The sequence below is a fragment of the Kryptolebias marmoratus genome, linkage group LG9 (assembly GCF_001649575.2).
Source record: "Kryptolebias marmoratus isolate JLee-2015 linkage group LG9, ASM164957v2, whole genome shotgun sequence".
Lineage (NCBI taxonomy): Eukaryota > Metazoa > Chordata > Actinopteri > Cyprinodontiformes > Rivulidae > Kryptolebias > Kryptolebias marmoratus.
The window spans coordinates 28059264-28084439 of NC_051438.1; the positions used below are offsets into that span (position 1 = coordinate 28059264).

The 25176-nt window shown below is 46.8% G+C and overlaps 3 protein-coding genes across 6 annotated transcripts in view; 2 read left to right on the forward strand and 1 right to left on the reverse strand.

Annotated features, from left to right (window-relative positions):
• LOC108243954 (nuclear cap-binding protein subunit 1) overlaps positions 1–1203 on the forward strand; it is a 13971-nt gene extending 12768 nt beyond the window's left edge. For both annotated transcript variants that reach the window (XM_017429729.3, XM_017429730.3), the window contains exon 23: positions 827–1203. In XM_017429729.3, the coding sequence (XP_017285218.1) occupies positions 827–940 (114 nt within the window). In that variant the 3' untranslated portion in view covers positions 941–1203. The remainder of the gene's footprint in view (positions 1–826) is intronic.
• Positions 1204–1364: 161 nt separating this feature from the next.
• Positions 1365–7772, reverse strand: slc49a3 (solute carrier family 49 member 3). Of its 2 annotated transcripts, none has more exons than XM_037977622.1 (10): positions 7450–7772; positions 4795–4953; positions 4505–4721; positions 4287–4363; positions 4074–4211; positions 3810–3926; positions 3060–3212; positions 2864–2980; positions 2642–2745; positions 1365–2082 (listed from the first exon to the last, which is right to left on the reverse strand). In XM_037977622.1, the coding sequence occupies exons 1-10, from the start codon at positions 7591–7593 to the stop codon at positions 1704–1706; spliced, it is 1605 nt and encodes a 534-aa protein (XP_037833550.1). In that variant the 5' UTR covers positions 7594–7772; the 3' UTR covers positions 1365–1703. The 2 variants fall into 2 exon arrangements, with proteins under 2 accessions (XP_037833550.1, XP_017285231.1); XM_017429742.3 differs by having other exon boundaries at positions 1717–2082; positions 2823–2980; positions 7450–7770.
• A 2106-nt stretch (positions 7773–9878) lies between these two features.
• The window catches only part of LOC108243969 (polycomb group RING finger protein 3), a 42235-nt gene continuing 26937 nt past the window's right edge, over positions 9879–25176 (forward strand). The window contains exons 1-2 of one of the 2 annotated variants that reach the window (XM_017429758.3): positions 9879–10024; positions 22786–22895. In XM_017429758.3, the coding sequence (XP_017285247.1) occupies positions 22881–22895 (15 nt within the window). In that variant the 5' untranslated portion in view covers positions 9879–10024; positions 22786–22880. The remainder of the gene's footprint in view (positions 10025–22785; positions 22896–25176) is intronic. The other variant, XM_017429759.3, reaches the window with a different exon arrangement.

Genomic DNA, 25176 nt, shown 5'->3' on the forward strand with positions numbered 1-25176 from the left:
CCGGTCTGTCCCCTGTCTGTTCCCGGTCTGTCCCCTGTCTGTTTTCGGTCTGTTCCCGGTCTGTCCCCTGTCTGTCCCCTGTCTGTCCCCTGTCTGTCCCCTGTCTGTCTCCGGTCTGTCCCCGGTCTGTACCCTGTCTGTCTCCGGTCTGTCCCCTCTCTGTCCCCGGTCTGTCCCCTGTCTGTTTTCGGTCTGTTCCCGGTCTGTTTTCGGTCTGTTCCCGGTCTGTCCCCTGTCTGTCTCCGGTCTGTCCCCGGTCTGTACCCTGTCTGTTTTCGGTCTGTCCCCTGTCTGTCCCCTCTCTGTCCCCTGTCTGTCCCCGGTCTGTACCCTCTCTGTCTCCAGTCTGTCCCCTGTCTGTCCCCGGTCTGTACCCTCTCTGTTTTCAGTCTGTCCCCTGTCTGTCTCCGGTCTGTCCCCTCTCTGTCCCCGGTCTGTACCCTGTCTGTCTCCAGTCTGTCCCCAGTCTGTTTTCGGTCTGTCCCCTCTCTGTCCCCGGTCTATCTCCAGGCTGTCTCCAGTCTGTCTCTGATAGTTGAGCTCCTCCCTGCGCAATGGTTGTCCCCCTGCCATCCACGGGTTCTTTAAACGTTCCCCAGCGGCCTCAGTTCGGACCAATCACACGGTTCTGCCCGGACCGGGAGAACCGGAGAACACAACGGGATAAATCAGGAAAATTCCCATGATGCCGAGCTTTTACAGCTGAGAGAAAACAGACGGGTTTCCTCTGCCGCCTCAGTTTGAGGTCATAGATCAGGAAAGCGTGGCGGTGGCGGCCATCTTGAAGTCGGTCGGCTCTGATTCTGCTCTGTTCTCCCTCCTGCAGCACCACGGAACCATCCAGCAGTACATGGGAACACTGGAGAACCTGCTGTTCACCGCCGAGCTCGACCCCCACATCCTGGCCGTGTACCAGCAGTTCTGCGCCCTGCAGCTCTGAGAGGAGCGACCGGGACGCCGCTCCTTGCCGCGCGCCGTTTTTTTTTTATTTAACCGTCTTGTTTTGGTGCAGACGATGAGAACCCGAACAGGTTTACTGCAGCAGTCCTTCAGTTCCTTTCAGCTCGTCTTCTTATGAACGGATGTTTTTTTAATCGTCTGCAGAAAGGCTCATAGGAAAGCAGGCCGGCGGCCGGAGAGCTCGTACTTTTTATATTTGTTTTTCGTGGAACAGGGAAGTCATTAAAACTCTTTATCCAGCTGCTTGTTTGTGGTGTTTCTGCTCTGAGCTCCTCTTTAAATGAGGAACTTTATTCTTTAAAACGTGACACAAAGTTTATTCTGAGACAATAACATTTAAAAACCCTCAAACCGAACCGATCAGATCGGTTTATTATCGGATTAAAAAATAAACATTTCAGCACTCAGAGGTGAAATATTTATTAAATTCATTCAGTCTGTAAGAAAATCCAACATTTGCATCAGTTTGACCAAAAAAAGCACCAAATCTGTTTTTCCTTCACTTTGGCTGTTACAAACGTTGCTTCTAGACTTTTGAAATGTTTTTACAGTAAGTGCTTTTAAAACAAGTCATAAACGTCAGATGTTTACAAACAAACGGAGGAACGTGAAGAAGTCTTCAGTTTAGGGATAAAATAAAATGAAGTTTTGAACAGAGGAACCTGAATGACGGCGGATTATGACCTAAACTACATGATCGCCCGCCGACTCTCAGCTCAGGATCTGTGAAACTGAGTTGGAAATCAGCTGTAGGAGTTCATGGGATATTTTGCTAACAGAAACATGATCTCCTGCCCCTCGGAGGCCTGAGAGCGACAGAATCTGAGGGAACCAGCAGGAATGCCCTTTAGTACCAAGAAGTGCAAAAAATTAATAATTATTACAGGAAATCCCCGTTTAACAGAAACAGAACTCCGGTTCTGTTCGGAAACCCCGACTGGTGTCAGATGTTCTTGTTTGGACTTGAGCCGCTCGCAGCGGCGGACCGGGCGGTCCCGGAGGACCCGGCGGCTCGGCACGCCGCTCGCTCCTCCGTCTCCAGGCGTCTGTAGCGAGTGTTGAAGAAGAGGACGAAGACGCAGGTGAAGAAGCAGCTCAGTGCCGCCATCACCATCATCGGCACTGAGGACAGGAGGGGACGGGGGAGGAGGGGACGGAAGGGAGGACAGGAGGGGAGACCAGGAGAGGGGGACAGAGGGGGACAGAGGAGGACAGGGAAGGGGAACAGAAGGGGAGGAAGGGAGGGCAAGAGGGGAGTATAGGAGAGGGGGACGGGAGAAGACAGGAGGGGAGAACGGGAAGGGGACAGGAGGGCACAAGAGGGGAGTAAAGGAGGACAGCAGAGGACGAGATGGGACAGTAGGGGAGGATGAGAGGACAGGAGAGAGACAGGAGGGGGGGATGGGAAGACAGGAGGGCACAAGAGGGGAGTAGGGGAGGACAGGACAGTTTCAGGTTCTTTAATCGTTCCTCAGGAGAACTTTCTAACATTTTTACACTTTTCTTTTGTTTCATTCTAAAACTTCACTGATCTGAAACATTTATTTCCTGACGTTCAGTTTGGATCTTCATCAGACATGTTGGTAAACAAGTTAAAGGTCGAATTCAGGAGTGAGACCAGTGAACCTGTTGACCCGAACCATCAGACGGAGACCTGAGCGTTTGACGGGTCGACACTCACGCTTCCAGCTGTAGGCTGCGTCCCCGCAGGTCGACAGCGGCGAGTCGGCGAGCGGTTTGGTCAGAGCCTGAAGAACGAGGACGTAAACCACCGACTGCACCTGCCTGGAGGAAGGAAACACAAACGGGTTACTGTCCTGAGCGTTCCCGCGCCGTCGCCCGTGGCGCTCGGCGAGCCGTACCCCGACACGAAGACGAGTCCGGCCGACGTGGCCTCCCCCACCGGGTACGAGCACTCCACGGACAGCTCCATGACCACGGGGAAGACGGAGAAGCCGAAGAAGCCAAACAGGGAGCAGACGGCTGCGATGGCAGCTTCCTGCTGCCGCATCAGACACACCTGAGGGGTCAGAGGTCAGAGGTCAAACACCGGATCGCTCACCGCTGACGGGTCCCGAGGCTGTCCTGTACTTCCTCACCACAGAGAAGCCGGCGCACGCCACCGCCGCGAGGCTCATGTTGATCTTTGACACCTCCATGAACTTCTTGGTCTTGTCCACGTAGAGGCCGACGGGCACGGCGCCGAGCACGCCGGCGCCGATGAAGAGAGCACCGCAAACGCCAGCGAATTTCTGCCGACACAAGGAATGAGCTGCTGAGTCAGCGTCACGCCGTCTTCCTGTTTTATAATCAACTATGATCTGACTTTCTGCTCCTTCAGCTGTTTGTTCGGCTGACAGGACTTTGTTTTTTATAACTTTTATACTTTTCAAAATAGCTTCTAGATTTAGCTTTAATGCTAATTTTGGCAAATTATTTGCCATTTTTAACTAGCATTTTGCTACTTTTAGCTTCTAGCTTTAGCTTTTATGCTAATTTTGGCTAATCATTTGCTGTTTTTTACTAGCCTTTTGCTACTTTTAGCTTTAATGCTAATTTTGGCTAATCATTTGCCATTTTTAACTAGCCTTTTGCTACTTTTAGCTTCTAGCTTTAGCTTTTATGCTAAGTTTGGCTAACCATTTGCCGTTTTTAACTAGCCTTTTGCTACTTTAAGCTTCTAGCTTTAGCTTTTATGCTAATTTTGGCTAATCATTTGCCATTTTTAACTAGCCTTTTGCTACTTTAAGCTTCTAGCTTTAGCTTTAATGCTAATTTTGGCTAATCATTTGCTGTTTTTCTTAGCCTTTTGCTACTTTTAGCTCCTGTTTTTGTTTTTTTAAACTCACGTTGCTGTATCCCTGCACACACAGGATCTGCTCCAGCAGTGAGGTGAAGCAGGTGAAGACGGCGATGCCCGAGCCGAAGCACAGCAGCAGGACGAGGTAGGCTTTGTTCCTCAGTAACTGCAGAAGAAGAAGAACAACGAGGGACTTTCATCAGAACCGCTGAGGCTTTCAGGGAACCAGAGATCAGAAAGTAAAAGAGGAAGTTTTCAGGTGAGGAGGAAACAGGAAGGTCTGACTTCTGAGTGGCGGTTTATGATTTTTTACCAGTTTGATTCCCTGAACGAACGGTTCGGACCCGGAGCTCTCTGCGCCGGCTGACGGTGGAGTCGGCGGTCTGCTGCTCAGGACCCCCAACGAAGCAAAGAAACAGATGATGAAGGTCGGGACGGCGTAGGCCTGCATCTGCAGAGGGGAGAATTACAGCCATTACATTTCTCCATGAACGTCTCCGGAAGCTTTCTGGCGCCATGAGCTCACCAGCGTGGGGATCTGGGCCGGAGTTTTGGCGATGGCAGGAGAAACAAGGTTGGCGATGAGGATGCCCACAGGATTGGCTGGTAGAAGAGAAGAAGAAGTGCGATTGAAGCGCGTCGACCACTTCCTGTTTCCAGTTTCAGTTTTCTCAGCGGTTGAAACGTTAAAAACAACAAACGGGACGGTTATGGCGCCCAAAGTGCTCGAGTCCTCGAACTCACACATGGAGGCGAACATGTTCGCCGTGGCGCGCTGATGGTCTGGGAACCACAGCGCCGCCAGCTTCGTGGGCGTGAAGATGATGAGGGGCTGAGCGAGGGCGCCGAGAATCTGGCCCAGCATCACCACAGGGAACACGAGATCCGAACCGTGCAGCGTCGCCGTGCCGAGGAAGCGCAGCAGTGCGCCGAACATGTTGAGCCAGGCTCCCAGGACCAGCTGCAAGGTCAAGGGTCGAAAGGTCAAAGTGCAGATGCGACCGAGGCAGAAAGCTTGGAGTCTGAGTTTGTACCGTGATCCGTAAGCCGAAGGTGTCCAGCAGCCACGTCGTCCCGAAGCTGAGGGGGATGGCGACCACCATGAAGACCACCGACAACCAGTTGATGTCCTCCAGGGAGACCTGCAGGAACTGGGCCGACTGCGCTGCGACCGGCGCAAAGGTCAGCCATATCTGGGAAGACATAAAGATGCTTTCAGACAGAAACATCTGGACTTCAGTTCTGTAAACTGGATTCACCTGCAGATTAAACTCACTCTCCTAACAACAGAGGGTCATTAAGGTCCCTGTTAGCCTGATTCACTGATGGGCCACTCTGGTCACTGGAGATCAGGCTTAATTCTCCATTTTAGGTTTTAGAAAGCTGGAATCTGAGACCTCCTCCTCTGTTTAAAGCTGGTTTCTCTTTTTTGACAAAGATGGCTTCCTTCACCGCCCTCCCAAACCATCTGTCTTCTCGGTCCAACATATGTGGTCCTCCAAAGAGTGTCCCTTGTCCTTGAGGTGCAGGTGGACACCTGAGTCCTGTCCTGTGTTAGGCCACGCCCCTGTGGAGAGGCGGTTTGGTTTGGGAGTTTTCTCCTCGGATTTCAGATAATAAACAAACTTCGGAGTAGAGATAAGATCAGTTCGAGCCTTGGGGGAAAACTAAAAGCTGTGTTTGTAACCCGAGTCATCGGGTCTCATGACGCCTTCTGATGAACGGGGAATCACAGGAACGTTTCCACTTCCTCCGTAAACTAAAACCGGTTCGACTTCCCGAGCGACTTCGGTTCAGCTGTTTACTGCAGGGAATGTCCTCGTCTCTCGTCTCGTCCTTCAGATCTGCAGATTATTCACACCCTGACCCGACAGAGCTTTTTATTTCAGCCGTTCGGCTCCTTCAGGAGACCGACGCTGTGAACGTTTAGACCAGGGGGGTCAAACCCAGAGACACAAGGGGGCCAAAATTAAAAACTTGGTCCTAGCCAAGGGCCAATCACGATCAATATTTATTAAAAATTACATAAATTAATTAGTTTTAGATGTATTATGTCAAATCATTCATATAGAAATATCAATGACCTTTTCCCAGTTACAGATTATACAGAATTTAGAGCAAACAGACTTTAATGAACACAGACAAATAGATCAAACGTCAAAAAGCTCATCATTAGCTGTCATTTCTTACGCCTCACTCAGCTTTTAAATGAAGTTTTTTACATTAAAACAGACAAAAACCTGATCATACAGAAATTAAAACTATATATTGTTGGCTTCTAAGTCACTGTCAGAGAAAACTTCACTAATTAGGCTCAGGTTTTTTAAAGCAAAATAAGAATCAGAGACTCGATCTGAACCAGACTAGAGGACCGGATGAAATGTTACAGAGGGCCGGATCTGGCCCGCGGGCCTTGAGTTTGACACATGTAGATTAGACTTTTCCAAAATATTTAACTTTATTTACAAACATTTCCCCCACAGAAACACATTGAGGTGTCTTCAGGTCCTCATTGTCTTAAATGTTGTGGTGAGAAGGCGTTTTAATTGCCAACTTACAGAACCTGTTTGTTTTTATTTCTATCACCAGCTGACCTTAAAATGACTCCGTTCAGATGATTAATGTTTCATTGTGTTTTGCAGTTAACCGAACATTAACAAGCTTATTTAACTATAATATAATTAGTCGCCCGGCTGGTGGATTTTTATCGAGCCCGAAGGCGATTAATGTCCGTCTGATCAGCTGACTCGTCACATCCAGCTGAGGACGAACAGCAGCTCTCTGGAAACAATGGACGCCTCAGAGGACGGTTCTGGGCTCGCTTTGGACCGGCACGCTCTGTCTCCCAGAGACAACGTCCCACGGCAGAGACAGAGGGGACCACAGAGACGAAAACGCCACCGGATCAGAACCTCAGAAGAACCCTCGACGTTCTGTCCTCCCTTCCCACTGACTCCTCACTGTAATATTAATAATAAAAACTAATTAATCCACAAGAAACCTGGGAACAAAACATTTTAATTACTGTTTGGGTTCTCTTCTTTGTTCTAATTGTGAGCTCATTAAATGCCTTCTTAAATTGATAATTTAGTTAATAATTATTGTTTTAAAATAATCCGGCTGAATAAAAGAGGACACAAAGCTACAGGAACATCAGATATGTTCACTAAAAGCAACAAAAAAAAAATGGTTATGATGCTATGAGTAAAAAAAAAAAGACCAGAGGTTCCCAAAGCTGGGGTCGGGACCCCTTTTTGGGTCATGAACACCAATCTGAGGGGCGTGAGAGATTCTCCAGAAATCATAAAATTAAAAAACAACTCCTCTAAAGCGCCATAATGTCACTGTAATCGTTACATAAAGATAAGAGCAACAGTCATCATTTATTGTGTTGTATTTATTTAAGTTTTAAGTCATGTTTTCTGGGATATTTGGGTCGGAAAGTGAAAAGTTTCGAACCGCCTGCCGTAATTTGATCGATTCAAAATAAACCTGATGTTTTTAAAGCGTACAGAATCACATCTGGGTGAAATCCGAAAGTCGGATTGTTTTCCGAAGCTAGAGATTTTCCAGGTTTTTGTCATAATTCTGTCACTGTTCGGCTTCCGTAGCTGTGTCCCTGTGGCTCAGATTCGTTTAATTCACTGAAATAAACTTTATTGATTTGTAGTTTTTGGACACGGACTCACCGTAGCGTTGGAGCAGTTTAACAAACACAGAACCAGCAGCACGAACCACCTCCTCCTGTAAACTTTAAACAAAGGCGGATTCATCCGGCCGGGCTCTCCGTAAACCGAACCGTAGACCGTCCGGATCTCCGCCGTCGTCTCCATGGCGACCCTCAGCCGGTCCAACCCCGGGTCCCGTCGCCGCGAAGCTGGCTTGACATGTCCCGGAGCTCCCGTCCGTGGCTCCGCGGACCCAGGAGGGGCAAAGATCGACCCGGTTTCAGTCACGAGTTCCGGGGATGTGACTCACCGAACCTGTAGACATGAATACTATGAGCGAACCAGCGATGATTCCCGCTTCCGGAAAACCTTAGGGGGAAGAGGGCGGAGCTACAACCGGAGAACCAATCAGAGTCAACAAACTGACAGAAACTTTGGAGACAAATTGAAAAGAAGAAGAAAACGGAACAGTTTAAACACAAATCTGTGCCGATTATCGTTAAGTATTTCATTTTAATATCTTCCTTGTGTCTTCTACTGAGACATAAGTTTTTAGCTAACGAGTTGCAACCTTAAACTTAACTTTTAAGTTGTTTTTGGTCAACAGCTAGTCCGCAAAAACACCAGAAAAAAAAACTCACTTTGTGTCAGTTAAAAACAGACAGTTATATCAGATTTGCAGCCTTCTTGTGTAGAGTGCTACCGTTTTGTTTCACAAACAACGGAAAAGCTTGAAAAAGTCCCTCAAAGCTTTGACAGTCGGAGTGTTTACACCGTGATTTATCACAAAGATCGTCTATTGTACAAAGATCGTCTCTTAAAAGCATGCGCACTCCGTATTTTTTAAAACTAAAACAGCTCAATAACCTCCAAAAAATATCCCTCTAGTTCATGGGAGATAACACATTTAAATCTAAATAAAATAATTTCCTACAAGGGAGTTATAAAGTATACATTCATAAGCCTGCCCTAAAGGAGATTTTGGTAAAAAAATAATAATAAAAGAGACATTTCACTCACTCAACCATGCTGTTTATTTGTTCCAAAACTATATTATATAATCCCATCTACACTCAACAAGTAAGCCAATACAAACACATAATGTTGTTTCTTAACACAATAAATTAATTAAGGTGTTTATTTTTTGTCAAAAGAAGCAAAAAGTAATTTCTGAGCTTTGGAACTACATCCCAATTATTTAATTATTATAAATTATTAATGATTATAAATAATTCAATAAATTAAGTATTGTCTCTGAAACTGAAGGGGAACTTTCAGGCTTCGTAAACTTCTTTCTGAATCTTTCTTTCTTTATCTAAACGAAGAGCCTAGTGAATGAGAGGTAGAAATATTTACTGTTTTTATATGCAGCTTCAGGGGAAACGTCTGCTTAAAACTCAGCACAAATGAAGATAATCACAAGATATGTATTGCACTTATCACATAGTGTAAGTAAAACCTCATATTTAGTTACATATTTAAAAACCAACTGAACAAATCTCTGCTTGGCTGGGAGCAGTTTTTCTAATTTCACAGGTATGAGGATTAGAATCAGAGTGAGTCATCTTCTCTTGTTTTTAACCATCTTTGATTTGCCATCCTTTAGTTTGGTTTTTCCGCCTCCATGTGGCTGATGTTCCTAAACAAAGTAATTATTTGTTAAAAAAAGAGGCAAAGCTCCACGTATCTTACAAATAATAACAAAATATATTCTAGTAAAAAGAAAAGTTGCATTTTCTGTTCTGAAGAAGCTGAAACTGAGTTACTGAAGCTAAAAGAAGCTTAAGAAGACGAAAACAGACCAAGTTTGTTTCAGAGAAAGCAATGTTTTTGGAACTGTAGAGATCTCAGTGCATTTCTGTCGGGAAAAATGTTTGCGAATGTAGTTAAATAGTTTTAAATTATACAGCAAATCCTTTATTTACTTTATTATTTTGTTAAATTTTCAAAACAACAACAACAATATTGTTTAAAGTTTTATTTGTTTACTCATTTACTTATGTGGCTAGACTTTAAACAGATGATAAACAAGACAGAAACAAAGTTAAATATGAAAAATATATGAAACCACACAGAAAAATTAAATAAAACATCATCTGAATAAGTAGAAATATCCTCTAAGATGCTCTTTATTGGAGTATGTGTGAAGAAATGATGGAGCCTACAGTTTAATCCATCTTTAGAAGTGTTTAATGTTATTGTTTGTTATTTAAAGCTGAATAATCTCAACGGGTTTAGTGTTTTCTGGCGTCTTTTTGCAGATTAATGAATAAAACCTTGCTTATAACAGGAACTTAATCAGCTGTCCACCGCTTATAAAGCTGCTATAAACGCTTCTTGTTCAGAAAGTGGCGCCAAATGAATAATTAATAACAAACTCATCGGATCGATATCAGAAATCAGCTGAACTCGTTCACCCGCCCCTCCTCCCCGCGCCGCTCCAGCTGCTGCGTGCTCTGCGCATGCGCCCCGCTCCTCCCGGAGTTTCGGCCTGTTCCGCCGCCACTCGGTCATTTTCGCCTCTTTGTTACACCGATAGTGGATTTAACTCGGATTCGACCTAAACATCCAGCGGACCGTGCGGTTCTCCCGGCAGGTTAGTTCGCCCGCTCCCCCCTCCTCCCTCCCCCGGCGGCCCCGCGGCTCCGTCCTCGGCGGTTCGGTCGCCGGGATTCGGTCCCGGTTCGCCTCTCGTCTTTTTGTCGCTCCGGGACACGCTGTTGTTTAAACGGGTCCGTGTGGTGGCGGCGGCGGCGGTGGGGGTGGTGTATGGCGGCGCCGGGCCCTGCAGTTGCACACACCGGGGATGGGGGGGAGGAGGGGGGAAGTGAGCCGATAAGGTGGCTCCACCGTCGGCCGGGATGCACATGGTTGGTGTCAGCAGTGAGCGCCGCTGCCCGTCCGAACCGAACCGAACCGAACCGGGGCAGCTCTCGTTTCCCACTGAGATGGAATGTTCCTGAACGCTCCACCATTAGCCGTCCAAAGTTGAGCCCCAGCATGTGTGCAGGAGGAGCTGGGCTCGGGTTCGGGTCGGGACCGAGACCCAAACTTGGTGCATTTTTCTACATATATCCCCCCCCCACTCCTCCTCCACACCACCCCCCTACACCCCCTCCACGCTGCTGTGACATTGTGTGTGGGTGAGAGAGGCCAACAGGTCTGCAGATAAAACATTCATCTCCAGGATCCCAGGATCTCCTTCAGGTTGTCCACCTCCAGCCTGTGGAGCATCCTGCAGGTGGTCCACAGGTCCTGAGGTCCAGAGCTGTGGGTCAGGAGGTCCAGAGTGGGCCACAGGTGGTCTCACCTGAAAGAGGAGTCGTCTTCTGTTGCGAAAATCGGCTTGAATTCCCACGTTTTCACACGGGACGTGTTAAGTCAAGGCGCTTTTAACGCTACAAGCGTCGCCTCGGGTGTCAGGGATGATCCTGATTGATTTCATGGTCACGGGTCCCCCCTTTCGTGACGACCTTGCCCTCGCTGCAGCTGCAGCCGACCGATGTAGGAACGGGCAGGTAGTGTGTCTGGGATGATCCTGATTGATTTCAAGGTCACGGGGTCAAAGGTCACAGCTGACCCCTTCGTGGAAGCCATGTCTGCCCTCCAGCTGTAGGAATTCAGACTTGTCCTGAAAGCTAATGCAGCTAATGTTCTTTCAGTGGCTAAAATAATAAAAATCTTATTTTTTTTATTTAAATAACTGGATTTCGGATTAAAAGTGGCTGAAAACACAAACTATCAGGCTGGTAAATTGTTGAAATTGTTGTTTTTTTCTGTTTAAAGTGACGCCGTCACGGCTGTCTCTCCAAATAGGAAGAAAACGATTCCTATTATTCCAACTAACTAACCAAGACAATGGATTTTATCTTATTTTATTTTTCTTTAGGTGGTTGTAAAAATAATCTGAATGAAGAGATTTCCGCTGAGTCGGCACTCAGAGAAACACCTTTAAACACCTGTCTGTGAACAAACGGACTTCCTAAATGCTTCTGAACACGACTGCATTTATTAATCTGAATTTAGCAAAATTTAATCTCATAAAGTGTGGAGATTAAAGGCCTAATGTTCACTGAAGGAATGCATATCACCCGCTGCCCGTCATCATTTTATGCTGATTGTTGAAAATAAAAGTCGGCGTCTGAGTTGTTAACGTTTAGCTCTGTACCTGTAAAATCGACTCAATCGTAGTGGGTTTTTGGAGTTTGGGTCAGTTGGCTGTGGTGGCCATCTTGGATTTGGGTTTGCATCAGAACCAAAGCGGCTGTTCGTCCAACGAATACATCCTGAAAGTTTGTGGCGGCGAGGCTTGTTCTCGCTCGGACTGAACGGCGGGGATCAGGCTCAGCTACGACCACGTCACGCTTCAGATCTTCATCTGGAAAATTAAGGCCTTGGCTGCCATCTTGAGTCGGTTTGACTCACTTCACGCAGGCGGCGGCGGCGGGTGATGATGATAAAGCTGCGTGTTTGTTTTTCTCCTGTTTCAAGCAGAGGAGAACGTACAGAGTTGTGAATCCTTTATCTTTTAAATGTCACTTTTTTTTTTTTCAAAAACAACAAATTTCTTCTTCTTCTGTTTGAATTTGTGGCGTGAAGTCGAGCTGTAAAGCGCTCGCGTCACGTTTAGGCCCACTTCCTGTCGGCGTGAGGCGACGGGGCGACTTTCGCTGAATATCGCAGATTTGATAAGAAGCGTGGCTCTGATAAGATCAGCCGAGGTTGAAAGCCTTCAGAGCGGAAGGTGAAACTTTTAACGGCCTCGTTAGAATAAAAGAGTCGACTGATTTTATTTTTTGTTTTTTTGGCAGTTAGACGTTTGGGAAGAGCAACGACTGCTCAAACGTTGCTCCACGGGTCCAAGAAGGGTTCGGTTTTTTGTTTTTTTGGTGCAGGTTTTTGCACGCCACATTTTTCTAATTTCTCCCATGCAGATAAAAAGTTATTTTGCAGCAGGGAAAGGAATCTGGACTCAGCTTCAGTTTTAGGTTTGAGGGCAGGAATTATCACCCGTCTTTGTCTGTCAGCGGTGCGTGATCGTAGCTGAGACTCGTCCACGGCGCACGCTGCGAGCGCTGCACATTATCAGGTTGTTTATTGGGTCAAAATTTTCAAAATGGCCGCAGCCGGCCCACTTATTGAACAGGCCTGCGTTACGTCACCCCTGACCAGAAGGCTGTACCTTGCATGATTTTAAAAACTAAACTCTTCTTTTGTCTGAGTCCAGAGTCTGTATCTGAGGAGTGGATCGTCAGAACCTCGGCTTTTTTACGTCAGCTTGTAAAACAGCTGCAACTCCTCTGAAATGGACTTTACCGGGCCTTCCCCGTCCTGACCTGAGTGATGGCTCTCAGGCAGCTTCATGTCTTCACGTCTCGTATAAAACCGACTTCGCCTCCTCTCTCCGAACACCAACTTTAATATTGGCTCTGCGCTCATTTCACCTGCAGCTTCTTCCATATCTAAATGATTTTTTTTAATCTTGCAGTGAGATTTCTGCTTGTTTTATCAGCGGTTAATGAAGACAAATGACCAAATAAACATTTTGCCTTCGCCCAAACACGCGTCTTTGTCTGTTGAAACAATGTAAGCGGTCCCGGTGGGCAGCCTGATAAAACTGTCGGGCCTGCATGACAGGCGAGCAGGATGCAGCCTCTTAAGGCTCGGAGCAGCTTGATAATGAGAAAACTCAATAGAAGCCGAAGCGCCTGAAGATGCATTTGTCTTCGTCTTGGACAGGAAATAAAATCAGGCAGCTTCCTAAATGAGCCACTAAGCAACTGAGGAGAATCCCTCGTCTGCAAATAAAAGCTGCTCACGTTGTCGGGGATTTTTTCCCCTCAACGCTTTGATGAGAAATGGATTCTGTGGGAATGGAGGCGCATCAGGTCCAGTTTCAGGTGGAAGCATCGATCACAGAAGATGAAAGAAGCAGCAGCTCTGCTGGAATTAACACCCCGACGTCGGGAGAGGGTTTGTTAGCAGGAACTCGTTTCTGCGCGCGCCTGATTGACGAAAGTCGGCGCGTCCTTCGCCGAACAGTCCTCCCTTTTTTTTATTTATCCGCCGCTGCCTGAAAGGCCGAAGGTGGAGCGGTAAGGACTCGGCCCGTGGGTTCCTTCAGTACGGTTAGCAGAACATCTCATGAAACTCTCAGAAAGTAATCAAACGGTTGATAAAACGCGACAACTCCTCCGGCGTGAAGGGCGGCGGGCGACGTGCATCCCTTCAAGGAATGCTGGGCGTTTAATTAGTTTATTTTTATCGCAGCTTTCAGATCAGCTTTAACCGAAGAGCACCTGAAGGCCGGATGACATCGCTGTAAACACCAACAGTCGTTACATTTTTAATTGATGTTAGGACGTCCGTCTCGTGAAGCTTGGTGAGCGTTCGCGCTCTCGACGTGTTGCAATCGACTCATTTCGCCAACTTTAAAAGGGAACTGAAAGTCTGCCTTTTAAAGAGTAAAATGTACAATTGTGAGAGTAAAAATGACAATAAGTTAGGGAAAAAAGCAGAACTAATACCATCAAGTTTCTGGACGGTTCCCATGTTAAGATTGAGAATAAAAGAATTTATTTCCTTTAGGCGTAATGTGACGAGAGTGGGTTCACAATAAATCTAAAATATTTTAATAATAAGGTCAAAAGAAACTAACTATACACGTAAAAGCCCAAACCTTAAAACACCGTTTACGTTTCTAAGGTTGGTTCCTTTGAGAAGCTGAAGACTCGAGGCGTCGGGGGCCAATGTGGTCGACACGTCTCTCTGTGGCGAGGCAGACCGTGTGGTGGCCTCCATTTTCTAAAACGTGGGGCTGGAGATCGTCCCTGTCGAGAATCCACACCTCTCAGCCTCCCCAGGGTTGGAAGGGAGGATCCAGGGGGGGCAGCGTGGAACGAGAACCAGATCTTCACCCTGTGAAGTGGCTCAGGGGTCATGGGAGTTTGTCTCCAGTCTTCGTGTGTTTTTGTGGCTCTTTAGACGGATTATGACCGTGTTCCCTGAGGTATTCTGTCGAGTGTTGAGGTTCCTTTTCAGGGCTGTCCGGTCCCTGTAGAAATGAAGCAGGAGCTTTGTCATCATCCCCGGCAGAAACTCGTGCTCGTTCTCGGTGCGGGTTGGACTCCGGGTTCGTGGACAGGATCTCAACGTTCACTCATGTTCAGGGGCCTTGGGGTCCCGTCTCTTTTTGCAGACGTGGTTTTGTTGGCGTCCTCGGGCCGTGACCTTCAGCGTGCTCCGGGGCGGCTCGCGGCTGGGATGAGGGTCGGCTCCTCTAAGTCCGGGGTCATGGTTCCCAACCGGTCTGGGAGTGTCGTTCCTGAGTGATGGGCGGATGATGGAGCAGGAGTTGGAGGTATCCACAGGAACGAGGGTGTGGGTCTGGTCTGTTCTGGTGAAGAAGGAGCTGAAAGACGGCTCTGTCTTCGTTCCAACCCTCAGCTGTGGTCGAATCATACGAATCATGACTGAAAGAAGAAGACCCCGGCAGCTGGATCTGGCTGAGGTGTTTCAGGAGGCCTCCTGGGTGCTTTTCTTTGGAGGCTTTCTGGTCACGTCCTACAGGGAGGAACCTGTGGAAGACCCAGATCTCTCTGAAGGGGGAACACCTTGGGAACATCTTTGGTTTTCGCTGTTTAAAAGATAAAGACTTTCCTCTCCTCCTCCAGAGTAGACGGACATTTTTATCAGATTAATACCTCCTGAAACTTTTCACCCTTTCTGAAAGCACTTCAAGTCGAGCCTGAGATGCCTTCTTGCCGCCTCGGTGTGATTTTTAAAAAGGACTGAAGGGATTTAAAGTCAACCCGCTGCTGTTACGCCTCCGAGCTGCCAGTAGAGATCTCTCCAGAGTTGTATCGGTTGTGTTTAAGGGAAGGGGAAGGCCCGGATCGGTTATCGGACTCGTTCCTGAAAGCCTACATCGTCGCGGGACGTCGTTGGCTCAGTTTGTGGTTCCTAACAGTTTAAAGAGTCGCCTGAATTTGTAGAACGGGTTTATTTTTACAGCCAGTCATATAAATAGTTACAGCAGCTTTTTTAGAGAAAGAAACTTTCTTTTCTCCTGATAGTCCCCTTTTAAAAAGATTTCCTCAATTCGACAGAAGGGATTTTCTTTCTCTAGAAAGTACCGAAAAGTGAATAAACTTACCTGGAGACGTTTTCAGGTCAGGAGACAGAGATGTGTTTACGATCTGAGCAGAATAAATCTAAAATCATCTCCTGGAGTCCAGGCTGTCCACGGAGCCTTGATGGGATCCATGTCCTCCGCTGATCCAATCTGCTTCCTGTCAACATCTGAAGTAACTGGTTGCCAACAGGCTGTGAGTTAGAATATCCTGAGTTTGTGTTGCCATTAAAAACAGACGCTGTTTCAGATCCAGCAGCTGACTTTCTGCTGTCCCGTTCCTCTCTTTTACCTCTAGACTTTCCCGTGTTTTTACAGCAGCAGTTTTCTGTTCTTCCTGAAAGTCTTTCAAGGTTTTTCTCTGCATTTTTGCTGCTTTTTCAACTTGTTTTCGGCCCATTTGTTGTCAGAGTTGTTGTTGTTTTTGTGTTAGCCATGTTGCTCTTAAAACACTGAGTTTCTTTAGCGTATTTTGAAGGTAATGATCTTATCTTTGCACTGACAGACAGGTTTCCTGTGCAGATTTAGCTTTAAAACTACCTGCAGCTGATCTGAAAGTTGTGTTTTTAAGATTTAAAGATTGTCCATGTTGGACAGGATTTCAGGTAAAAACCACGCTGGGTATTGTTGGTGTTTTTAACAGATTAAATGAAGAAATGTGTGCCAGCTCACGCCTGTTCTTTAAATTTTATTTTTTACTTCCTTAAAGTGTAACCGATGAGAGTTTAGAGAGGAGAAAGTGAGCAGAAACAACCTGCGTGGTAAAATATCGGTTTGTAAGTTTTGTCTTTGTATCGTCGTGGCGAACGATGCAGCAGGTCAGTCGTTACTGAGCGGGGTCAAAGGTCAGGGATGGCGCTGGTTAGCGCCTCCGTCAGCTCAGCGTAAACGAACGTAGGACGATCAAACGGGGGATTAATTACCCGTTTGCTGTCAGCGCAGGACCCTGAGGTTTGTGGTTCAAACTGAGAGGAAGCCACGTGACGCGTCGCTGCAGCCTTCTCCCGGCTGAAAGGTGCGGTTTCACTCTGAATATTAACAGTTTGGTGTTATATTTTATATATATATATATATAAACCAGCCCTAACCCTAGCTCTGTTGCCCTTTGACCTTGTGTGTTTTTGCGGTTGTTGTGTGTGAAGTGAAGCAACCTGAGCTGATGTCGGGTTCGGTCCTCCCGGGTCTCTGGAGTCTTCATCACGGATGTAAAACGGGTTGACCTTTTGACCTGAAGAGTGGTTTTTATCAGCCAGGTGGAGGAAGACGGACAGAAACGAGTCGGTGTTGTTTCTCCTCAGCGACGGATGAAGGATCTGCAGCAAAACGTCACTTTTACAGCGTTAAAAACAGCCAGTTTGTTAGATTTCAGTCATTATTCCCCCCTCTTTGGATAGAAATCCTAAATACAGGCGTTTGTTGCCAGTTCGTTTTAAATTAATTATAGTTAATTGAAATGTTTAAGCTAGTTAGATGGAACAGTAAAAAGCACATTTCCCCCCTAATAAAACTCATGTAATTTGATATGAGTTTTATCATTTGTTCTTTAAAAAATATCCCAATAATTGCTCGTATTGCTCAACCTAAATAACTGTATTAAAAGCCGTTAGAAACATAAGAATTAAAAGCCCAATCTGTAACCCGGTTCTGGGTAAACCCTGAGTACTTTCAACTCAGCAGGTTTTCAGTTTGACGCAGCGTATTGGGTTCAGTTTTCTACACTGGATAAACATGATCAATTTGTTGAATTGGAGCGACTAAAATGTTGAGTTAAAAAGAGCAACCCAACTAAAATTGGGTTAGTGTTAGCTTTTAGCGAGCTAACAGTAATTAGCATCAGCTAGCTAGCACTAAATAATGTTATTTTAGAAGCCAAAGTCACTGATTAGTCTAAACTAAAGTTATTAACAAAGCCAACCAGGTTAAACATCCAACAAGTTGTTGAACCGTCTTAAATCCTAAAGCAGACGTCCAGTTTGGTCAGGGTTTGGCTTAAAATGGCCGACTGTGGAAACGACACATCTCCTCTCCGACCCAACGACCAATATTTGGTCCAATCAACCCAGATCTGATCCAACAATCAGGCAAACGAGTTATCAAAGTAACCCAGCAGTTCTTAGGGTGTATTCTCACTTAAAGTAGTAAATTATGAGCTGCAGTAAAAGTGATCAACATCGACCGAGTAATCTGCCTGAAACTAAACTCATTTATTTATTCATTCTTCTTCTGACAGAAGACAACAAAGTGATGGTTTCTGTCAGCAGGACGTCCAAAGAGCTCAGGAGGACTGAAAACAGAAACGTTATGAAATAAATCATCATGGTTGGATCTGGTGATGGTATTTTTTCCTCTCTGGTCTCAGTTTGTAACACGTCACCAAACAAACGGTCGTCCGTTTCTTCTCTCTGGACGTCTCCAAAGCGCTCCGGCTGCAGGTGCTTCCTGTTCTTGTCTGGCTGTTTATTACTGACGTTCTTTGCTGCAAACTAAGGGTTCTTCAGATTGTTCTGTCTTTGGTGTCCACGTTCTGATCTTCGGAGACTGGACTGTCGGGCGTCAAACGGTTGATGTCGAGCTGCTCGTTTTTAAAGCTCGGCTGGAATTAAAGTCCTGAGGATAATTACTCGAACAAGAGGAGATCTTCCTTTTTATCTTGACGACTTGAAGCCAAGATTGCACCAAACCAGCGACTTGAAAGAAAAACAAAAAAATCGAGCATCTGCCGTTTTCTGTGAGGGGAAATATTTGGTTTTCTGACGGCGTTTCATTTAACAGAAACGGCTCTCCGCAGGTCAATAATGCAGTTGACTTGGGTTCATCCATCATCTCAAACTGCCTCTTGGTTTCTGCCGTCAGACACAACAGAATGGATTTTTATAATCATTTTTTTATGGGTGACACAGTAAAGATCCGTCTGATAAAGATTGTTGTTTTCAGACAGCAGACTTTAAATGTGAGGTTATCGGACCACAAGCCTGGAGTTCAGCAGCGGTTATCAGTTAGAAAATGGCTGCAGTTGGTAGGTGTGGTTGATCCGAGACGCGGACTCAGCGGCGCAGGGACGTCTAATTACAGCCGGTTAAAAACCCTGAATCATCTCACGTGTATGAGCGTTATTTAAACATTAATAAACGGTTTAAAGCTGATCCTGAACAATCAGGACTTCATGTTTGTTTCTCTCCATGCCAGGCTGGATTTATTTATTATATAAATAAATTGTTTTCCTGTTTATTTTTTAATTTTTCTGTGTTTTTTGCCATCTAACCTCTTCATACGCTTAATTTAACCGTTCAAATACCAAAACCTTCAGCTCAGTCAAGAAACGGGCGCTAAAACATTCATTTATTCACTTTTTTTACAACAACTACATCCTGTCATCGTTCTCTTAGCTACCCTTTAGCTACATTTATAGTTTTTAGCGAGCGTGCGGCTCCATTTTGGCTTCAGTGACTCAGTTTCAGCGTCGTTCAGCGACTTTGACGGCTTCCCTCCTTTCCCCCAAGGCTGTTGACCTCAGCAGGACCTTCGCTCGCTCCTCGGGTGGTTTGAATATCGAGTTCCTCCGGTGACACTTCACTGGAATTACCGTCCTGAAGCTTTTTACAGTGTCGTCTGTCTGCTTTCAACGTCTTATTGGTTGGTTTGGCATTTTTGAATCAGTGTTGTGTTTTATTTATTGGGCTTGTGTCATTAAAAACACATCCATGGATGGTTTCTACCCAGAACCTCCTGAAGGACCAATAAAACTGATCCTAACTGGACTGACTCAAAGTCCAGCCCAGTCCGGGTCGGGGTTGGACTCCACCAGGGCTGCCACAGGTCTCCGGTCCGGTTCGTGGCAGATCTCAGAGTGTCCTTGTGTCAGGTTTGGGAAGCCCAGGGCCTCGTCTTTGCAGTGGTTCTGTTGGTGCCTGTGGACTGTCCGGAGTCGGCTCCATTTATACCATCCGTCCTGGTTTGACGGATCGGGACCTCTTCCGCAGTAACGAGGGCGTTTCTTCAGTCTGTCTTGATGAAGAAAGACCTGAGTTGAAAGGCAAAGCTCTGGATTTACTGGTCCTAATCCTGAGGGGTGGATGATGACTGAAAGAACCAGATCCTGGATCCAAAGGAGCCTCCTTCGTAGGGCAGCCGGGCTCAGCCTCAGATCCGAGGCGAGGAGCTCAGAGGAGGTTCAGTCACCTCATTAGGATGCCTCCTGGGTGCTTCCCTTTGGAAGGAGACGCTGAACTCAATGGAAGGATTATATATTCTCCCAGGAAACACCAAGGGATCCCCCAGGAGGATCACCAGGGACGTCTGGGTCCACCTCCTGGACCTGAGGCCTCGAGCTTTACCTCAACAAACCTTTGACTTTATTTTCAGAAAGTTGGCCGTAGCCAAGTAAAGAAACCGTTGAACAGAAGTCCTTTTTTCCGGTGTTTTTAGGTTGTTGGTGATCAGACGTGATAATATTGACTTTCCTGGGAAAGACTTGCTGACAAGACAAAGTACTCGATGTTCCCCGTCCCCGATACCTCGCCTCTCGCGCTGAAACGCTGCAGACTTTAAAACGATGAATCTTATCTGAGTTGGTCCTCGGTGACATGTTGCTGCTCAGATATGAAATCAGGCTGTTTTTAAGCTTTAAGAGAGTTGTTAGAGTTTGTCCTTCATCTTTCTGTGCTTTTCGTCTGAACTCTGAGACAAATTAGTCTGAATAACTCCACCACTGGCCGCCGCCGCCGCCGCCGCCTCGGCTCAGAGCTCGATTGTTTCGGCGCTGCGGCTCCTTGGCGGCGCGTTTGGCCTCCTGGCTCGCCGCGGTCTGCTTCTCTTTGGATCGCCTCATTGTCTGACTGATTTCCCCAGGCGCCGGGGGTGCAGCGGGGCGGGGGGGGGGATTGAGGGCCATCAAACAGAATTAAGAGGAGACAATAACTGTGTGTGTGACGGTGGATGTGCGAAGGGGCGCATGGCGTTTCCGTGGACTTGTGTTTGTGACCCAGGATTGAACTGAAGCCAAAGTTTCTCTCCTCCTGGCTCCGGTCCTCCCATCCTCCCATCCAGGCCCTCAGTCTCCGTCTCTCCAGCTGGCAGCCAATTTATCCCGAATCCAAACACTCCAGCGTCCACGGGCGGGCCAACAGGCGCTCTTTGTGGCGCCGAAGTGTGTGTCTGCCGCCGTGTGTGCTCGCCAGCTGTTAGCAGGTGTCGCTCAGCCAATGATTGACTGCAAATGCTGTCAATCTGACGTCCTCACTGTATTCCTGAGGTCATAAATCTCATTTTAAAAGTGGCTCAGTGAATTAGCAGAGGCTGTAAATCAAAAAGCTGCCACTGGCTGCTCTGATTGGACGAGCTTTTCAGGTTTTTTTTGTTTCGTTTGTGATCCTGAAGCTGTTTTTGGCGTCTTTGAAATTTATACAACCGTCTGCTGCAAAAAAACCCAAACATTTCCTTCCTTCAGCTCTTTAAATTGTCTGTTAATTAGGTTTGCTTTCTTCAGCACGCAGCAGTGAACATCAGTAGTCGTAAAGATTTGGTTTAAAAGTGGATTTCTTTCCGTTCGTCTGATTTATTGCCTGGCGGATTGTCCCGACGTTGATGAACTGCTTCTGCACGGCGGTGGCGATGGAGCGTCTGAGAGTCTTTCACGTTTTATTTTTGGGGGGGGTTTATTATTAGGATTGGGCTGTCAGAAAGTTAAAGGTGTTTACAGTTTGTCAGAGCTGCAGGGTATGAAGAAAAGATGCCATCTTATCAGATCATCAAACCACATCTTTCTGTTTTCACGAAGAGCGGCGGGTCTCCGTCTGGTTGCCAGATATACATGCTCTACATGCAGTTTGTGGATTCGAGTCATTTGCAATATTAAAATGGCAACAAAACATAAATATTAATGAAAGGTTGTGCAGTTTTACTGTATATTAATCTAAAAAGGTCTTAGTTTAACCAGTTGGAAGGACTTTAGTGTTTGTGTTTGTATTTCCTGCTGCTGAAAGGCGAAGCGATGTCTGCATCTATAAGTCATTTCTGTGTCGGCTGATGTCGGTTAGCTGTGGCAGCCATCTTGAATTGGGTGGATGACTTGTAGATCCACATCCGATGATTATTTCCTGAAAGTTTCACTAAAATCTGTCCGTCGGTTCATGAGAGATTTTTTTTTTTTTTTTGCCAAAAGTCCAATCGAAGATCTGGGGACGGTCTGTTCTGCTCGGAATCGTGTTTCAGATCACCCTCAGCTACTACCACGCCAGAGTTCAGGTCAGTCCGTTAAACCGACTGAGGTCAGACCCAACGCTTCACCCGTGTTGGAGATCAGCAGCCTTGATCAGCGTTTCTGCGGCGGTTAAAACCGGAGGGACAGCTTTCACGGCGCGCCCGCGATGTAAATAAGGTGGTGTGTTCTTGTTTTTCTGTGGCGATCAGTTGCTGCTGGACAGGTTTGAGCGGGACGATGAAGGACGAGGACGAGTCCCTCGTCCTGACTCGATACAAACACAAAAACTCAAATTTCTGATGAGTTATCAGGACGATATTTGAGTTTCCTCGGGTTTCTGCAGCGCTTGAAGATGTTTGTGTCGTTTTACCAAGTAAGAACCTCGTGGTTTGGCCTCGGTGTGACCCCGTGACCCCGTCAGAGAGGAGCTGACGGTGCTGATGGTGCCGTTACCCTAACATCAGTTTCCTCAGCAGCTCTCTTCACATTTCATCCCCGTCGACTAACGGGGATCATTTCACGGTCCGATGAGCCGACAGACGGACCGGCAGCTCCAGGATTTTCTTTCTTTTTGTGAACGATCGCCTCAGATTCCCTCACATCGTGACGGCAGAGGTGGACTCCTGCAATTATTCAATGAAACGTGGAAAACGAGTCACTGCTGAGCCAAAAAAAGAGACTATTTATGTTCAGAAGGGCTTTATTTATCAGCCAATTGTTGCTATTGTGTCAAACATCACGAGCTGCTCGGTCTTATTCAGATTTCAGTGCATTTATTTATTTATTTATTTTCTTTTGGTTCTTTATAAAAATGAATTTATTGGACATCGTGAATGAAATAAAAACATCTTGAGTAACATGTTCCAACCATGAAGTTTCGTTTAAACGATCAATCGTGGCGTTTTTCTCACTGCGCGTTAATTTGCCTCCTGACCTCCGAGCGACGGCTGTCTTCTCCTCGAACACCTCTGAGATTCGATAATAAACCTTCTGAAAGTCGGATTATTTGTTTCCTGTTTGCTTCCAGGCTTTGATGAGAGGCTCTCCATGATGAGCAGCTAACGCCGTCGGCAGCACAACCACAGGAAGAGGCGTGGCCGCTGCTCCACCCACAGTCCACGCATGGCGGTTTTAGGGGTAAGAGCTGCTCCGTTCGGATCTTTTCTTTTCTTTAAAGGGGAAATAAGGTGTTTTAAAACTGACATAAATCAAAAGAAAGTCATAAAAAAATGAGTCATTTTAAAAACTTAACTTTAAAATAATAGATTGAAAAAATCTGCGGCGTTTCCTGTGACGCATCGAGAGCCGAACAGGAAGTAAGTGTGGGGGGGAACCGACCCAAACCTCCAGCAGCTGAACCTTCAGCTCCTGAAGGACCAGAAGGTTTGATGGACCAGAGGCGGACTGCAGGAGGAGAACCTGAGAGACAAACCTTCAACAGGAGAACCACCGCCTGTCTGACCGGCGCCGGCCTCCTCCACCTGTCAGACCGGCGCCGACTTCCTCCCGCCGTCCGGAGATGAAGCTCCTCGCATACTGTGTGACATCATCGTGAAGCTCGGGGGTTCCTCTGGTGAAACGTGGGGCTCCAGTTCCTGACAGCATCACTGTAGACCAACTGGTCCTCCTCTTCTTCTTCTTCTGCTTCCATTTCCCCTGATAATCGCGGCGACAGGAACCTCCTCGCTGTCCTGCAGCGGTCTGCCACAGCTGGCCCCGCCTCCTTCTAAGGAGGTAACTCCGCCCACAATCAGCCCACAGAAACTCTAAAAACAAGTCGTTAACGTTTGAAACCAGAGAAACGGACCCTGGAGGGTTTATGATGGAGTTTAACTGAAGGAAAAACATAAAAACTCTTATTTTAATCATTTTTATTTAATTTCTCCTTTAAATACGTTTTATTTTGCGGATGCCGGCTCCGTTCTCGCAGTCAGGGAGGATTTCAGGGTCGAGCCTGTAAATAATAGATGCTGGTCGACAACCGGCCATTAACGGACCGATCTCTGCCGGTTCTTCCGTAGCCGTCTCATTTCGCTCAGATTGTCAGGCGCTTGGATCAGGGAACCGGTCCGGTCCGGGTTCTTGTGTCCCTTTGAGCAACAAATACAGAAACGCTTCAGGTGTTTGGTTTTATTTACTCGGTAAATGAACAAAAAGGTTGGATTGGAGGACGGGAAACACAGATTGTGTTTTCAGGATTTGACCAGAATCGGGTAAAACGTCCTCATTTTTCAACAGAAGAATATTTAAATTTGTAGCTTGAAAAGGCGGCGAGCTTCCAGGGCGGTGAGCTCTTTAATTGCTTCTGAGGAACGCCCGTTTCTGATGTCTGTGGCGCCATTAAAGCGGCGTGAAGCTGCCATCCACCTGTGTGTCTTCAGCTGCTGCTGGAGGCCTCGTCTCTGCTCCAGGTGTCTCTTTCTATTTTAGGAACTGAGGCGTCTGTCAGGATAAGATCGATTTCCAGGGAACTCGCTTCCAGGAAGAGCGAGGAAACGAGGAGGCCAAAAAAAAAAAAAAAACACATACGGAGATTTTCTGCCTTAGAGACAGAGAGGAGGGCAGACGGGGCGTCCTGTAACGTAACCTAAAAGATAAAAATCAGGGCAGCTTCCTGCTCATAAATCACCTGAACTGTTCAGCTTCTGTTTGTTATGGGCAGTCATTTATCAATCTTGGTCAGTAAAATTTATGAATTTGAAGAATTTAAAAGTTAAAAAAGCAGCTAATATTTTATTTATTTACTTAACATCTAATACACTTGGTTCATTAGATACCGTCTTCAGGCCGTGACCTTCAGCGGTCTCTGGGACGGTTCTGGATGAGAGTCAGCTCCTCTGAGTCCGAGGCCGTGGTTCTCAACAGGAAACAAGTGGAACGGGTCAGGGGTGAGTCTCTGCCTCACCTGGAGGAGTTCCTGAGTGACGGATCGACGGATCGGAGCCTCGTCTTCAGTAATGAGGGCATCACTTCGGTCGGAAAGAGTCGAGTCAAAAGACAAAACTCTGGACTTCCTGCTCCGTCTACAGTCCAACCCTCACCTGTCATGAGGTTTGGATCAGGACCCAAAGAACCAGATCCTGGATCCAGACGGCTGAGATGAGCTTCCTCTATCGGGCGGCCGGGCTCAGCCTCAGAGATGAGGAGTAGCTCTGTCATCCTGAGGGAGCTGGGAGTCGAGCAGCTGCTCCTCCTCATCGAAAGGAGTCCGCTGAGGTGGTTCATCGGATCAGGACGCCTCCCTGTGGAGGTTTTCCAGGCATGTCCCACTGGGAGGAGACCTCGGGGCAGACCCAGAAGTCCCTGGGGGGATTCTGGATCTTTTCGCGTCTGGGAACTCCTCAGGATCCTCGAGGAGGAGCTGGAGAGGGAGGTCTGAGGAGAGGGAGGTCTGAGGAGGGGGAGGTCTGAGGAGAGG

Coding starts and splice junctions, on each gene's coding strand:
- slc49a3 (XM_037977622.1), bottom strand. CDS start 7,593: ATGGAGACGACGGCGGAGATCCGGACGGTCTACGGTTCGGTTTACGGA. Junction 4,954..7,449: donor TAAACTGCTCCAACGCTACG/GTGAGTCCGTGT, acceptor ATGTCTTCCCAG/ATATGGCTGACCTTTGCGCC. Junction 4,722..4,794: donor CCTTCGGCTTACGGATCACG/GTACAAACTCAG, acceptor TTGACCTTGCAG/CTGGTCCTGGGAGCCTGGCT.